Source organism: Trichoderma gamsii (assembly GCF_001481775.2).
Source record: "Trichoderma gamsii strain T6085 chromosome Unknown Scaffold_1.2, whole genome shotgun sequence".
Taxonomy (NCBI): Eukaryota; Fungi; Ascomycota; class Sordariomycetes; order Hypocreales; family Hypocreaceae; genus Trichoderma; species Trichoderma gamsii.
The window spans coordinates 1,672,433-1,688,702 of NW_020171338.1; the positions used below are offsets into that span (position 1 = coordinate 1,672,433).

Genomic DNA, 16,270 nt, shown 5'->3' on the forward strand with positions numbered 1-16,270 from the left:
GGCTAAAAGGGATCCTCCTGCTTCCTATTCGCTGCGTCTGTTATGCTCAAATCAAGCTTAACCAGGTATCCTGGCGCTATCCCAGAGCTACGTTCCACAACGCTCCTGATGTACTCCGGTACCACTCCTCGCTTTTCGTTTGCTATATAAGAGGCAACATGAGAATCTTGTCCAACAGTCGTTTCCCCTCATTCCTCTCTCTTCAATCTTGTTTTTGAGTCTTCTTCAATTCAACTCTTGGCCCTCAAACCGCAATGGCGTTCAAGTCGATCCTCCTGGCTTTGGCTGCTTCAACAGCCGTCAACGCGCACTTCAAACTCGCGTACCCCGAATGGCGAGCTGACACCCTCGCCGAGGAAAATGAGGACAAATACAGCCAATGGAACTATCCTTGTACGTTCTCCTCCTCTTCCTCCTCCAAACACCAAAAAGCCTGCAACTTCACTTCACGAACTATCTCACTAACTGAATCCCAGGCGGCGGCGTCCCCTACAAAGCCGGCAACATCACCGACTGGCCCCTTGGCGGCGGCTCCCTCTCCCTCGAGCTCCACCACCCCTGGACCTACGTCTACATCAACCTCGGCCTCGGCGCAAACACGACAAACTTCAACGTCTCCCTCACGCCAGAGTTCCTCAACGTCACCGGCCGCGGCACCTTTTGCGTCAAGGAGCTCCCCGTGCCGGTGGACGACATCAAGGACGGGCAGCTTGCATCGCTGCAGGTCGTCACCAGTGGAGAGTCTGGCAACGCGCTGTACAACTGTGCTGATATTCGATTCACGAAGAATGCGACGCAGCTCAAGAACTGCACTGACTCGGATGGCATGGTTGTCCAGGCCATCAAGGACCAGAATGGCAATGGCACTGATTCTGCCCAGAATAGCTCCAGCAGTGGCAATAGCACCGGTTCAGATGATAAGAAGAATGCTGCTAGCCCGTTGAGTACCAATAATTCGGTCGTTTTGGCAACTGTTGCTTTCCTAGCTGTTGGATTCTCTTTGGGACTGGGCATCTAAACTAGAGAGGTCATGGCGAGAGTGAAATGTGAGGGACACAAATAAGATAATGAAACTACAGGGCTATGAGTCATGAAATGAAATATAATGATATTAATGCAAATAGCGAGATGATCTATCTCCTAATGCGTATGCCGTCTCTTGATGCTGCCATGCAAAGGACAAATATGAGTGTACAAGAATGTATAAGTTTATATATGTACAAGTGGTATCTCCAGCTTTCTGGTATCATGATTTAAACGTCTTGAAAGGAAGAAAAAGAAAAGAAAGAAAAAAAATAACAAAAGCAAGCAGGTAGGAAAAGAACAAAGGACCACTGTCGATTTCTTTTCCCCTGCTTCAGTCAGTCATTGCCAAAGCTGGTGTATCTGCATGATGCTTACTCCATTTGATGCCCCATCTCATGCCGTTTCAAATATGCGTGCCATTCACTCAACACATGTCGTATATGTTTCCGAAATAAACTCCAATGGTGATTTCAAATGTTGGGAAGAAGAAAAACAGAAAACCAAAACAAAACACTGGATGCTCAAGATGAATAAAGGTTGGAAAAAAAAAAAAAAGAAAAGGGGGAAATAAGCGGAGAAGCTCTTCTTCTAAAGAGATGTATAGGAAGGAAAATGTAATCTTCAACTCTTTATCATGCTGCAACCGTTTGCTCAATGGAAAGCTCTCTGACAATCTTGTCCATTGTGATGCGGTGGGCTGGGTTCGGTGCCAACATGTCCTTTACCAAACGCTCTAAACGGTCTTTGGAGGCCAATCTTTCTCTTGCTTCGTAAATCTCTGCAAGCCAATCCCGCATCTGATTCACGGCTGGTTGGCCGTTGCCATATTGCTTATAAGCATATGATGATGCTGGTTGGCCGTGGATCTGCGCGATTTGCCAGTATAGCGGCTTAGGATGTTGCCTTCGTGCGCGTGAATCAGGAAACTTGATGAATCGCATTGTGTACAGCATCGTGACACCCAAAGCCCAGACGTCTGATTCAGGGCCACGAGTTTTGCGCGCGATAAACTCAGGTGGGATATAGTACGGAGTCCCGCCTCCAGAAGGAGTGCTTGACGCCAACGTGGTTAATCCAAAGTCACAGAGCACAGCGCCGCGCTCAGGCGAATATAGGATATTGGCAGGCTTGATGTCGTTGTGTACTAGTTTGCGGCTATGGAGGTAGCTGAGAGCATTCGAAATATCACGCAGGATTCGAATGGAATCGTCCCGAGTTCCCGTAAATTCATCGTTACTTTTGTTCCTCCAGTGGGCAGAAGAAGTAAGGTCCTTTGCGTCTATGTGCTCCATATATAGACTCAGGTACCTGGCGTCTCCTCCGTAATAGCGTACAATAGACTCATGCTGCAGGTCCTGTTGGCTTTGGCATTCTCGCAGCCACATGTCTGCTTGGCGGATGACATTCCGTTCATGTACAAGCGGCTTATTGTCTGAGTTTGCGACTCTGGTCTTGAGCACTTTGACGGTGACTATGTTGTTCGGCACCTGCGAATGCGATGCAGTGAAGACTGCCGACAGAGCCGTGGACGCAATCAGGTCACGTTTAGTCAATTGGTATTGGTCGAGTTCGCAGACGCCAGGCACGGCAATCACATTGCCCTGCTCTGCGTCTAGGAGTGCATGGCCATTGGCCGACGCTATTTCCTTTCCCTCTCGCGCGTTAGGAAGAGGAAAGACTAGAGGCTCAGCCGGTCCCAAGAACATGATGACGCCGTCGTCTGGTCCCTCGTTGGCATCCGAGATACGTCGTTTTGCTCTTTTGACATCTTCGTCTGGAGTGAGGGCTCTTTTCAGGCTCGTATTGAGGTGGTCAGTTGTGATGAATGACGGCGATGATGGGGGCGAGTCCTCAGGCACTACTGGTGAAAGTGGCGGCTCATAAACAAGAACTGGTCGCTTCTCTAGAATGCGAAAATCTAAAACTGCAACATCTCTCACTTTGATTCTAAAGGTTCCCGGCCTCAGGCCTTTGGCAAGGCCCGGGTTGATAACGTGGCGCTCACTTGGTGGAGTGCTGGCGGCGGCGCTACGAGATATCTGGCCCAGCAAGATGGGCACGTCCGACTTGTTCAGGAAGATGACTTCGTCGCTGGCGGGATCGTAATAGAGTTCACACCACAGTGGCGGCCGTGACAAGTCTTCCTCCGCAGACCCGGGTATTCTGACTGAGAACTTGATGTCCTTTGCGGTCTGAGTCACAGCAAGGACTTTGTGTTCAGGCTTGTCCGAGGCAGCCACCTCGGCGCGGAGAGCCAGCCACTGGCAATTGTCGCTGCCGGGACTCACTGAACGAGAGCCGGGCAGCTTGGTGAGAGGCCGCACGAGGATGCGGATGCCTTGCTTGTGGTGGTGATCTTCGACCTGCAAGACGTCGAGCGAAACGGCCTCTGGGTCGGTGGGGATGACTGGCTCCTCGACGCCGACGCCAGGGAAGCGGGCTTCAATCTCTGACTGAGAGAAGGGCTCCGTCTTCTCCTCGGAGTACCCTTCCGAGGGCTCGGCCCGGGCTTCGAGCATGAGGACGGCTGGCAGTGCCTTTGCAAGGCCCATGTGCCGGTGGTGATGTGAGTGTCTCTCCAACGCAGCACCGCAGAGATGGATGGATAGAAGAGCAGGTAACAGGCAGTAGGGGACTTGGAAGTAGATTTAGAGTGGAGGGGAAGCAGGCAGGTTGACAGGGTGGGTATCTGGCGTTGGTTGTGATACTCAAGCCTGGAGAGCTCAGCAGGCACTGGCCCAGGCAGAAGCCAGCTCAGAAGAACAGCTGGGGAAAGGCAGAATAGCTGCGGGGTCGCAGACAGGTACTGGTGGTTATGAGTAACAAGCAGCAGCGAGTCGAGCAGAACACAGCGTTGGTGGATGCAAACTGGAATAAAAAGAGGGCAAGGTGGCCAGCTTTCGGCCAGACGCACAATAAATGCAGAAACGAGCAGCTGAAACGCTATATCGCGGCCATTCAGCGAGAGTCAGATGGCCAGCGAGCAAGACGAGGTCCGGGCCTGGTGATGGAGTCTCAGCCTGCGCTACGGGCAGTCACAGCAAAGGTACAAATAAGAACGCCGAAAAGAAGGCAGCCAACCACCAGACGCTGGGTGCCTTGCGGACCGCGGACCAGACGCTACAGAGGAGCGAACAGCAGCGGGCGGGAGGGAACTAGGCACAGGCTCAAGAGCAGCTGGTTGGTTCTAGCCCCAGACCAGAGCATGTGCAAGACTCGATTATGCGAGTGCTCGCTGCGTGAAAGCCACACGCTGAGAGCACGACATGCCAGGATTGGCGGCGAGGAGGCCCCGGCGAATAAGAGCTAGAGCCGCAACGGGGCGATGAGGCGAAGCGCCATCGCTCTATTCAACCGCGCCCCATTGCTTCCTTCTCAGCAGGCCCGCAGTATCCTGGAAGGCCTATTTCAGGCTCATGAGGCCATGCTGGTGATGGGAGGTCAAGAATAGGTATCGTTCTGCGCCAGCACTTGCTGGGCGGTAACCTCTTGCCCAGCTGGAGAGTAGAATGGAAATCAAATCTACCGCGCATCTGAGACAGCGGTCAAAGGTATCCTCAGTCAAGGAAGGTTCGTAACCATGTCAGCGAAGATGGCAGCAGATGGCATGCTTGCGTCTCACCGGACCTCTCACTCGTAAACTTTCTTGAGTGGTGGAAATGGTGATTCTTGCGTGAGAGCTTTTCGCTGTCATAGCTATGCTGACTCATCTACACGTGATCGCTGAAGAGTAAAGAGTCGAACAAGACGACGAGAAGAGAGCCGCAGGGCCAGCGCGAGTGACCGTAGATAATCATTTGGCCAGCAGTAGATAATTACGTCGAACTGCGCAGGCATCTCACAGCGTCCTGCTGATCAACACGATGCCAGCTCATCGAGTCCGAGCGTTGTCTCAGCTGCCTAGAAGAATTCTTCATTCTCACGCTCTCCCCCATCGTGAAGCTGTCACGCTGGTGTCACTGTTGCTCAGCTGGAGGGCGAATGGATACCTGAACTTGAGGTCACTTGCCGCCCAATTTCAGTGAGCGTCTAGCATGGTGGCGCAGAGCTATGGCAAAATAGCACACCAGCCACAGCCTGGCGGAAGAGGTGGGCTGGCAATTGGTACTTGTGTCATCCTTTGGGCAGATTTTTCTTCTCCCGACCAGGGTCGAGGCCTTTGTACCTCCCGTAAAAGGCCGCACTGGCTGGACAGTGTGGTGTGAAGAAGACCACTGTAGCAAGCACTATTAAGAAGAAGCAGGGATGCTAGCAGACCATCAGCAAGGGAGAGAATCCATGTGCAGGCTGCGCGAGAGTGGATTATCAGGTGGAGCGAGGGAGTGTGTAAGGGCAAAGAGGGTGTGCAAACGCACATTGTAGCAGATCTGGCATTTTCATTGAGAAGGAATACGGCAGGAGAAGTTAGAATCAGGAGAAGCAAGGCACATCTTGCGCTATAGGGTGAGGATCTGTAGATTGGCAAAGATAAGGTACTAGTAGATATTGAATACCTCTCTGCCTTGATTTCAGCTGATTGAAAGCACCCAAAAAAAACACAAAAACAAGGCAGCGCAGCGCAAGGCAGGAAGGGCAGGACAGTGTCATTCTAAGCATGACGTGAAGAAAACGGACTCGCATTAGCGCGCACAGCCCAAACTCTCAGGAATCCGCCACTGCACGCTGATTGGCACCTGCGGGAGGCCATCATGGCGCTAGTAGAAGGCCATCATAGCGCTAGGATCTTTTCGGCATAGCTTTCCGTACCGCTCGCATCGATTTAATCTAGATCGGTTCTAGCTCGCGCTGCAGCCGAAACTCACAGCCAACCACAGCCGTGCAGGTGGATATTGCTGTTTGTGCCTCAGGCTGCAGTGCCTTTGCGATCCGGTGCTTGGGGCAATGGGTATACGCGCGACTCCCCCCAGCTGCTGGTGAGAGATTCCCAAGGGCCCTGGCGACAACAATCTGGGACACACTGCCTGTATACTCCACGCAATCATCACGAAGACACGAGCACTTACAGCAGGACATTATTGCCCAGTAGTACTCGTCAGTGACTGTTTCGCCATGGCCTTGATTTCAAGTACTCAGCTCTAAGCGAGCCGCGTTTCGACGACACCAGGGCTCCGATATCGACACGCTTGTCCTATTTCCATATCCAGTCATTCCAGTTATCCACAGCCGTTATACCACGCCTTCCTTATATACCTTCGTCTCTCGAATCCCTCTACCAGCGCCCGCGGTCCGCCCACTATGGACGATCCCGATCTATCGTGGCCCGCCTGGAAGTTTGGCATGAAGAGAGACGACCTTTTCACCACGCTCCACGATCAGTACAACACCTTTACCTACACCCTCCAAGACCCCGAAGCCTTCCACCACGACGTCTACGAAATCTCCAACCATGCAGACACGGCCGAAGAGTTCCATCGCTTCATGGCGGCTCGGCAGCGGCAGCGGCTCTCCGAACTCCAGGAGTCTCTTGAATCGCTCGCTGTAGAGATCATTGCCAACCCGAAGTTGATAGGTTCTGACCAGTGGCAGCACGCCCTTCAGCTCTTCCGAACCAAGTCGTTCGACTCCATCGTCAGATATTTTGCAAGCTACCTCCCCGACGACTACCTGGACCGCCATGGACCCTGTTCCATGTCATCGTCCTTTTCCGAAACCGATTCTATTCGCACCACTAGCACAAAGGCCAGCAGTGCCTCCGATGCTTCTTCCTTCCTCGACGACGATTTCTTTCCTCATGGCCCCATGATTACCGCCGAGCCGGGCGTTTTGAAGACCGCAGATATACCTCCATCGCCCGAATCCGAAGGGTCCCCAGCTGAATCGGCTGACTCGCCGACATTCACATCCACAGATCCACCTTCGCGATCCATGTCCTTTTCGGGCCCGGACTCTCAAAGACTTAGTTCTCGCTTTGTTCGACGACCTCACATTCACGACGATGACGATACGTCTCAATCCGACGAGTGCGACACGACAGTAACCTCTGTTTGTGATTCGACAGAAACTCGATCTTCTTTCGACCCTGCCGACGAGGTCGACGACAAAGAACTACCTGTACACATTGTAGACGGCGAGGAGGAAGACGAGGACCTTCCCACCGCCCAGTTTCCTGAAGATGATTTCTGTTCTTTTGATTCTTTCGATACCCCAAATCCCTTCAACACCACAACCTATGATACCCTTGAATCCGACACCCCTACCCCCAGGCAGGCTACCGAATCCACCTGCTACCTAGATTATAAATCAGTGATTTCTTCACGCAAATCACCAACACCATATCAACGCTCCTCCTGCCGCCGTTCACCATCACCAGTATCGCTACTTGGTCGGCGCAGAGAAGGGAGCCCTACCCACGACATTCGGAGGAGTCCGGAGGAGGCGCTTAGCAAAATACAAAAGCCACCCTTGGGAGAGTCCATACGGAGGAGGCCTAAGAACAAGAGATGGGGGGCTTGACTCGAGGAGTCGGGCGTGCGCTGCGCGCAACACTTGTATATATATGAAGATGATGAAGCCTGTACATATACCGAGTCTTATGACACTAATGATTTCAAAACCTCCAAAGCACAGTCTATGCGCGTGTGTGGTGATGTCATTCCTTGAGTATGACCTTGTACCTTGCAGCGATTACTATAATCATTGTCTTAGTATTTCCCATCTGTTTGGTGAGTCGCACGCTCTATTAATGCTACTGTTTCAGCTGGCTTTGTTTTTTCTTGGGTCGAGTGAGCGATCCTATCACGGTTCTCGGAACGTGTGATCACGGCATCACTTGCATCGTGGGTCACATGGAATCCAGGAACCAGGAGCACTTTTCTTCCCTTTTTGCATGTGAATGACGTCATGAATGTCCGTCATTAGTCTTTGTCTTTTTGATTTTCGAATTGTGAATTTTGTTTGGTTTGAGCTTGGGTTATTTTTTTTCTGCTGATTTATGTGGGTGGCGGCGGAACGGGTTACTACACTGTAACCAACCATGTGAGTGAGCGTCTTTAGCCGTCCCGACCTTTTCCTATTTAGCAATACTCTTCTTATACACCCTCGACTTATACACGACTTCATAGTCAGCGTAACGACGAGCTATGATATGCTTCACGAAATATAGACTGATAGGTGAGTTTCGCTTAAATATGACCACAATTTATGAAAACGCGATACCCATAGCTAATACGTACAAAACAATACGATGGAATAAACTGCGCCGCAAGATATCTGTCCTTTCTCCTCCAGAATGTGAATATGAAAAAAACAAAAGCAACCGACTCGCGGCTTATACTATGCTACATCTTTCTAGAGCAGCCGAGGATTGAGATACGGCAGCTCCTTGATATGCTCGCTCCAAATTGCTAATGGATCCTTCTTCTCGCCCGCCTTGCCCTTCTCAACGCCATAGAGATACGGCTTCTCGTTCGCATAGCAAGCCGTCTCTTGCTCGTCAGGCAGCTCTCCGTGCAGGATATACTTCTTCGCAATAGCATCTGTGCAGTTGGACTTGTCTCGCGATGAGTGGCCGTAGCCGTGGTGTGCAATAAGTCGCGCGTTGCTGCCCATCTCCTCGAGCAGTCTTCGGCCATTTCGCAGCGGCGTAGCAGGGTCATATGTCTCAGCAATCAGCAGAATCGGGTGCTTGAGCGTTGCGTTCAAGTCGCCACGGAAGACCTCCGCCGGCTTGGGCCAGTAGTCCGTGAATCGCTGGCAAGGGAAGACGTTGAAGAAGCGCGAGTTGCCCGAAATCCAAGACTTTGTTGTCATATTCGCCCAAAGAGATTCCCACCAGTCGAGGCCATCCTCTGGTAGCTCAGCATCGTAGCCATCTGAGCATATGACAAGATCCGCCAACTCATCGGTAGATGGTTTTTTATTGGGGATGGAGGGCAGTGTGGGGTCATATTCCCAGGCCGAGCGCTCAAGCATGGCTGCAGCAAGTGTAGAGTTTCCTGCTTCAAGCTCATAGAGGAGCGTTGCCAGTGCAGGCCAGGAGTTTGCGTTGTAAAGAGATCCATAGATAGCTCCCACTAAGCCAGAGTATGTAATGATAGATGGCCCGTTGGATTTTGTATAGCCTACTACGGGCCGCGAAATGAGCGAAGTAATGAGCGTCTCAAGGCGAGACTCTAGGCTTTCCACAGTTACAGCTTGGTCATCAATCGGCTTCGCTAGGTCGCAGTGCTCTGGTCCAGCGTTGATACACTCCCCAAGGAAGCCATCGTGCCAGGCATTAGTCGCGTTATCCAGAGCAGTCCAACCAAAGCCTCCCAAGAGACGATGGTCTTTGACATACTCAGTGCCGTCCAAGATCATTCTTCCTACACTTGATGGGAACATGTTTGCATACGTCTGTCCGATTCCTGTGCCGTATGAGATCATATGCGCCGTCAGCTCATCTTCGCCAAGGGCCTTGCGAATTTCCTCGAGGTCGCGAGCCACGAATGCCGTGCTCACAAAACGAGGTAGATCACCATGCGTTTTGTAGCAGGCGCTGAAAATTGCCTGGTTCAAAGCATCGGCGACCTCCAGGTGAGCCCTAGGCGAGCCCAGAACTTCGCGGTACTGTCCGCTGAGCAGTGACCAGTGATCTCTGTCGGCATCAAAGGGGAAGCAGGAGAGGGCGGGGAGGGACGTGTTGACGCCGCGGGGATCCCAGCCCAGCACATCGTATGCGCCACCGCTCAGACGCGCCGTGAAGGTTTCAGCTGAGCGCCTGACAAGAGACGTTCCGCTGCCACCAGGACCGCCAGGCTCAACCACAAGAGTCCGCTCGCTTTTATGGCCAGCAGATGGCTGGGGGAGGCCATGAACGGGAGCGAGTCCTGAGACCTGATACTTTGTCACGGCGAGACGAGCGATACGGGGATCAGATGCGTTGGTGTAGTCCAGAGGAACATCGAGCCAGCCGCAGAGGTAGATGCCGCGGCCAGCGTAGGGGTCATGCTTCGGAATTGCGTCCTTGTCTTGCTCAGTACGGTTACCCCAGCTCCAGTGTCTGGGATTTGGGTCAAAGAGCCTCGCCCAGCTTCTCTTTGCATGGTGGTCATCCAGAGCGGGAGGCACAGTCTCGTCTGTGCAGGGGATGAAGTGGAAAGGATCATTGGCTTTGGGGAATTTCCCGTAGGGTGAAGGGCCTCTCCAGTGGTCATGGTGATCATGGTCAGGGTGATCGTGAGGAGGGCCGTGGGGAGGACCGTGGGGAGGAGGCGGAGGATGGCCGTGAGGAGGATGAGGATGAGGATGAGGGTGGTGGTGATGAGGAGGTGGTGGTGGAGGTCGCCAGAAAGGCCAGTGAAGATTGAAAAGAAACAAGCAAGCAAGACCAGCAATGCACGCTGCTCTGAGGCGCCAGATGCGCTTCTTATGTGCGATGTGCTGCGCAGCAGCGCCGTCCGTTGGCAAGGCTGCCTTCTCCATCTTCTCCATCTTCGCCAGAAGAAGTTCTGTGAGGTCGTGAGTAGGTAGGTTGTCTCAATCAAGTTCAATTGGGGCTCCCGATTGGTTTTATGCGCTATAGCAAAAGGTACCCGTGGACGCGTACGACGCTACTGGGGGACTTATTTTTGGCGGGCGGCACGGCACGATCAGCCATTTAGTGAACACCCCAGCGGGGCCTTGTGCCTGGGAAGACGCTCAACTGTTGAACAAGTCCAGCCCTGATATGAGAGCCTTCAATTTTTGTTTATAAACCACACCAAACGTGAGCTTATATAATTGATCAAGTAATTATATCATCAAAATCTTACAAGCAACACTCGAGATTGTATTTTGTACCGTTGCCCGTTACTTGCACGTCTTGAGAATCTGGTTCTGAATCTACAATGAAGCCTCTCCCCACTACTCGGGGGCAGTACGCAGAAAGCCGACGGGGGTGGAGAAGCGATTGATGGAAATGGTAATCGATTAATTGCCTTGATGGGCTTGATGAAACCCTATTGACGACACTACGGAGCAAATGTAGCGAAGATAGCACGAGGCTTACGTTATGCATCTTTATTCCTAGTTGAGATGCATCCGTAGGATAATACGTAAACGTACCCGTTGTGCAACCTTTATTAGGTCAACAAAAATCATGGTGCTTCTGATAAGCGTATTTATTGCAGGAAGTGCTCTGACATGAGAGCCATCAGCTTTTACATATAATCCTTTGTTTTCTCTGCACACACCTCCCAGAATTCTTGTGCTTTTCCCGACCCGCCTTCATCAGCAGTCTTGGTTGCGTTGATCAAGTCTTCCCTGAGGCTATTCGAAATTCTGCCCCATGGGATGATATAGCATCCGTTATTCTGAATGCCAATGTCCGCAGAGAATCCAGCGTAAAGCTCGGTGAGAGCCGCAAGTTCAGGCTTATAAAGCAGCGGATAGGCCAGATAATTGAGATACGGCGTGTGGCGAAAGAGATTTGTGGTAGCGGCGCCTGGATTCAGAGACACGCTTACAATACTTGAAGATGCCGCCCTTCGAGCAAGTTCCGTAGCCAAAAAATAATTGCCCGTCTTTGAATTGGTATAGTTGCGAGTTCGGTCTTGGGGAGGCGCTCGGAGCTCGTCTATGACGATGCCATCGAGAGGAGATGAAAGTTCCATAACTTGACTGCTGGTCCATACGACGCGAACTGAGCCTTGAGGTGTGGCTTCGTCTGCGGCTGTAGATTCAAGAAGAGGCAGCAGTAACTGGGTGAAAAGAAACGGCCCGAGACAATTTGTAGCAAACTGCAGTTCGATGCCTTGAGATGACAAGCTGCCTAGAGGTGGTTGGGAGACGCCGGCATTGTTAAAGAGTAGATGAAGCTTCGATTCCTTGGCCTTGAATTCCTGAACTGATGCTTTGATGCTGCTTAAATCATGCAGCTTCAGGGACAAGAATTCAAGGCTGCCTCCTGTAGTCTCAGAGGCTTGTATGCTCTGAATTGCTTCACGAGCTCGCTCTTCGGAACGCGCAGCGATGTATACTCTTGCATTTTTCCGGTACAAGATTTTAGCAAGCTCAAAGCCGATACCTGAGGATCCGCCCGTGATGATGACGACCTTGCCGTCCAACGAATCTAAATCAGCCTCTGTAAAGGTTGGCCTTGGAGGGAAGAATTGCGACCATTGGGCTCCCATGGCGACACAAAAGAAATCGAACTGACTATTCACGCAAGCTCGTAGTCCAATATTGGAGGTGAATGCAGGAAAACATGGCGGTTTATTCAACGCAAGCGGGAAGCCTCTAAAATCCTTTCTTCAATGAATAGCGACGACCAACAGCACTCGACCCGAAGGATTCCCCTCCATTAGCTCAGACATGAGTGGCGGAATTCGACCAGTTGCGTAAGGCTAGCACTTGAGCATCGCGTGGAGCGCAAAAGAGGGGGTGATTGTTCGTTTAAATCCTTCAAAGTCTCGTTTTAACTGGAAAATGCTGGATAAATGAGGCCAGCGACATGTAGTGTATCGGTATCGCGGCTTATATCATGGGGAAGTGTCTTTTAGCACTGCTGGCTACATGACTCTCATAGCGGCCAGTGACGATGAGTTCCTTCCGATAATTTCAATAATGGTAAGCTATTAATAGTTGTCTGATGCTTGCTTGGGTCAACAGAGCAGTCTCTTTCTAGAAAGGTCTTTTCATTATCCGTAGCTTTCTGTATCCATGTCCTTTTAGTCAACGAACTGGGACTTTACCCGCCGCTACTTGGTGATTACGCCTAAGCGTTTCGGGAAGCATTAACTCCCCGAGCTTTCGACACATTGGGAATACAAACGCCGGAAGTGTGGCACATGACGCATTATAGGTGAGGTAGAAGACATATATCACACATACGGTTGTGATAGGAATGCAAAAGGAGCACTGCCAGCTGATTTCTGACAAGGTGAACAGACGGCTCAACTTTGAGCTTGAGCGATCTGACAGTATGTCTTATGACCAAAAGGGTGGGAAATAGCGTACGTGTATTCACGCCTCTCAGGTTATAGAGCTCTTAGAGCTCTTGCATCGCCTTAGTCAGACCTAATGTACTGGCGATGTAGATTTTACCATCTGCGCGCATACAGCTTTGGTAGTGGTAAATACATGTATTCTGTTACTTAATAGTATCATATAGTCCCCTCGTATTGCTTGTTCGGGGTATCTAGACGTTTCTCTTGCCAAGTGTATACCTACCTCCCCTTTCCAGTAGTGGTGGGGGCATAAAGTATACCAGACGACCTAAGCTGTAGCCCTCAACTTTGCTCTCATCTCAATAGCCTTCTTTTCGACTATCAGAAATGTCCTCATATCCTCCCACTTTATCTTACGATCCTCTAGTGCCTCAAAGTCAAATGACCAAAGCAGCTTGGAAAAGATGAGACGAATTTCCGCCAGTGCCAGGTGTTGTCCCAAGCAAGATTCACGCCCTTCACTGAAGGGTTGCAAGGCCTCAAGCCGGTCGTGGAAGAAGGGAGAATCTGGATTTGTGCGAGCATCAGGCAGCCAGCGCTCTGGGTGAAACGACGTGGGCAAGTGATAATGTTCCGGATCACGGTTCAGAGTATATGCCTGGACCGAGACTGATGTCTATTTCGCAAACTTGTTAATAGCCAACGCAGTGACAAACACACGACAGCAAGGCAACGGGGTACTATTGAGACTTTTGACTTACTCCTCCTGGAAGCCATGTTCCGCACACAGTTTCGCCCCCCTCGGGTACTTTCCTTGGGATAATCCAAGGGACAGGGGGACAGAGTCTGAGTCCTTCGTTAATCACAGCGTTAAGATATGGCAGCTGGCGTAAAGCATCGAGACTGATGTCATTCTCTGCTGGGAAAGCCTCATGGATTTCACTTTTCAAAATCTCGAGCTTATCTGTGTTATTGACAAGATAGTTGAGAGTGCCGCTCAGCGCTGTCGCTGTTGTCTCACTGCCGGCGATTGTCAGCACCATGAAAGTGGTGTCAATAGTGCTTTGCGGCAGCTTTTGACGTTCTGCGCCTTGTATCACATGAGACATAAGATCAGGTCGCTCAAGCTCAAAGTTCATCCGCCGGTTTACCTTGTCAGAAATGAGCTGACAGTGGTTCTTTTGCATCTCTCTCAAAGAAGGCGGGATGCACATGAAGAGTATGCGTTCGATTACGGGATATAATCGTGCTGCTGCAATGAAAGACACTGCCTTGACACTCTTGAAGAGAAGAGCGACCCAAGGATGATACTTGGATTCTTGGAGGCAGTTGAATGATTCTCCATAACCAAGATCGCCAAAGATGTCAAACGTGGTAAAGTTGAACCAGCGCACAACATCGATGACGGCGCCACTTTCAGGCTCTTTGCCCGCGAGCTCTCGGATTCTTTCTACTAAAAGATTGACATAAAGATGCAAAATATCTTCTTGCTCCTTCAAAGCACACGGAGTGAATCCAGGCGCCAAGAGATTGCGAATCCGTGCATGTTGCTTTGGGTCAATGATGCTGATCATAGAATCTGGCATTCCAGGGTTGGCCTTCCACCAGGTGAGATCCTTCAAAAACGGCAGGCGGTCTTTACGAAACGCCAATATGTCCCTTATGGCATCTTCGTGGGCAAAGGTGACATCGTTTGGCGAAATACGGAGGATGGGGCCGTACTTGCGATGCAGCCGCTCAACATCGTGGACGAGAGTGCCCCTTAGAAGAGCCCAGATGAAAGGCAGGCGGGATACTTTCCATGTGATTGGACCCGGAATTTTGGATAGAGGATGCAGAAATAAATTAAAAATAATCCGAAGTGCAGCATACTGAAATATGATTAGCTTAATGGTCAGACCTTTTGTGTTGGGTCCATACAGTCAAGAGTGTTAGTGCGGTGGTGGTCAGCCAACTGAAGGGCGAGATCTGCCAACCCAAAGCAGTCGTCATTGTTTCATTTAGGTGAACAAAGACACATTCATATGTTGAATTTTTTACTATTTTTATTTGTGTTGGTCAAAATAGTTGGCTAAGAATGAGGAGAGGTAGGACGGAAATCGCAGAAAAGCAGATGCAGATAAAGGCAGCCGAGTCCTATGGTCTGATTTGACGAGACACTGAATGGCACAGCCTCAAACGCACATTTATATTTGCGCTTTGCGCGGGGAAGTCACCAAAGTCTTGGACAAGTTCCTCATAAGATGTGCCTCATGACTGGAAAACCCCACGTCTTGCGGTCCAATTGGTAGCCTTGCGGGCGTGTGCTAGGCTAGAGGATGCATCGTGTGCCGCCGCCTCCGACGCCCTCAAACATGAGTGGCCGATATCGTAAAACACCATATCTGTGTGTGTACAGGTCTGAAATGTACCGCGATAAGGCAGTTTGAGAACTGTTGTTGGTTGGTAGCTGCTGCGATACCTCGGACCACCACCCCCGGTTTGGATATCTGTTGGTCGTGGTAAACTCGTATGCATGCAATGATATCATAAATCACCAGGCTGCGTTCTTCGGACTCCGTCATTCCTCCAATACTTCTGTCATATTATTCCAATTCTGGAACTTGCTGCTTCCACTCGTTATCATTCATTTTTTAGTCTATCATCGCGGAAATTAGTGCTTCTTAGATAGCATGTGTCCAATTCAATCGTTTTCACCACATGAGTATCATCGCACAATCCATATGGCATCGGCCGTACTTGATTACGATTAAATGCCTCGTAGTAAATACAGATGCACTGAGTACATATACTTGGCATGGCCAGATCTTAGTGGTCCTTCTCAAGCAGCTTGTTTACAAGCTATTTTAAATGGTATTTTGGGATCACATCATTTCTGCTCTCTACTTCGTAGTCATTGGTTGTATTTCTGTGCGTTTGGCTTAGTCATAATCTGCTTGCTTCTAATGGGACTAAGGTAATAGGAAGCTGTAAAGATATTTGGCATCAATATTTCTGTGCGAGCATCACTGTATGCTGCATTATGTAATTCGCTGAAATTTTGAGCATGATGCCCGGCCTGGTCCAGCGTCCGTGATGCAGCGTGAAATATCTCCTGCGCAGACTTCTTATCCGCCTGAAAGTGCTTACGAGACACAAATGACCAACAAATACTCACACGGATGTAAGGGCGACGCAGGTCTTTTTTACACCTCCATAATACTATTAATGTATTCTCAAACGATCTCGATTAGCCGTGCATCTTGGCAGAGATGCGGGCCCTAAGACCGACAATATTTAGGCCATGCGACTTACGTAGAGTTGGGATGATGAGGCTTTGAGCTTTACTTTAGGAGTAATTAGTAAATATAACGAAAAGATCCGCCAATATCTGAAATAAATTATTAGAATCTTGATGT

General features: G+C 50.4%; 6 protein-coding genes across 6 annotated transcripts; 2 read left to right on the forward strand and 4 right to left on the reverse strand.

The window, feature by feature from the left end:
• Nucleotides 1–254: 254 nt before the first annotated feature.
• Nucleotides 255–1,018, forward strand: TGAM01_v200504 (hypothetical protein; the record flags this gene model as incomplete). The annotated part of the gene is made up of 2 exons (XM_018806130.1): nucleotides 255–393; nucleotides 477–1,018. The coding sequence occupies 2 exons, from the start codon at nucleotides 255–257 to the stop codon at nucleotides 1,016–1,018; spliced, it is 681 nt and encodes a 226-aa protein (XP_018660611.1).
• A 640-nt stretch (nucleotides 1,019–1,658) lies between these two features.
• Nucleotides 1,659–3,578, reverse strand: TGAM01_v200505 (hypothetical protein; the record flags this gene model as incomplete). Its single annotated transcript, XM_018806129.2, has 1 exon — nucleotides 1,659–3,578. The coding sequence occupies one exon, from the start codon at nucleotides 3,576–3,578 to the stop codon at nucleotides 1,659–1,661; it is 1,920 nt and encodes a 639-aa protein (XP_018660610.2).
• A 2,683-nt stretch (nucleotides 3,579–6,261) lies between these two features.
• On the forward strand, nucleotides 6,262–7,479 carry TGAM01_v200506 (hypothetical protein; the record flags this gene model as incomplete). Its single annotated transcript, XM_018806128.1, has 1 exon — nucleotides 6,262–7,479. One exon carries the CDS (start codon nucleotides 6,262–6,264, stop codon nucleotides 7,477–7,479), a length of 1,218 nt encoding a protein of 405 aa, XP_018660609.1.
• Nucleotides 7,480–8,313: 834 nt separating this feature from the next.
• Nucleotides 8,314–10,437, reverse strand: TGAM01_v200507 (hypothetical protein; the record flags this gene model as incomplete). Its single annotated transcript, XM_018806127.1, has 1 exon — nucleotides 8,314–10,437. The coding sequence occupies one exon, from the start codon at nucleotides 10,435–10,437 to the stop codon at nucleotides 8,314–8,316; it is 2,124 nt and encodes a 707-aa protein (XP_018660608.1).
• Nucleotides 10,438–11,144: 707 nt separating this feature from the next.
• Nucleotides 11,145–12,116, reverse strand: TGAM01_v200508 (hypothetical protein; the record flags this gene model as incomplete). Its single annotated transcript, XM_018806126.1, has 1 exon — nucleotides 11,145–12,116. One exon carries the CDS (start codon nucleotides 12,114–12,116, stop codon nucleotides 11,145–11,147), a length of 972 nt encoding a protein of 323 aa, XP_018660607.1.
• Nucleotides 12,117–13,200: 1,084 nt separating this feature from the next.
• TGAM01_v200509 (cytochrome P450) lies at nucleotides 13,201–14,864 on the reverse strand (the record flags this gene model as incomplete). The annotated part of the gene is made up of 3 exons (XM_018806125.1): nucleotides 13,201–13,548; nucleotides 13,634–14,743; nucleotides 14,793–14,864. 3 exons carry the CDS (start codon nucleotides 14,862–14,864, stop codon nucleotides 13,201–13,203), a joined length of 1,530 nt encoding a protein of 509 aa, XP_018660606.1.
• Nucleotides 14,865–16,270: the final 1,406 nt, after the last annotated feature.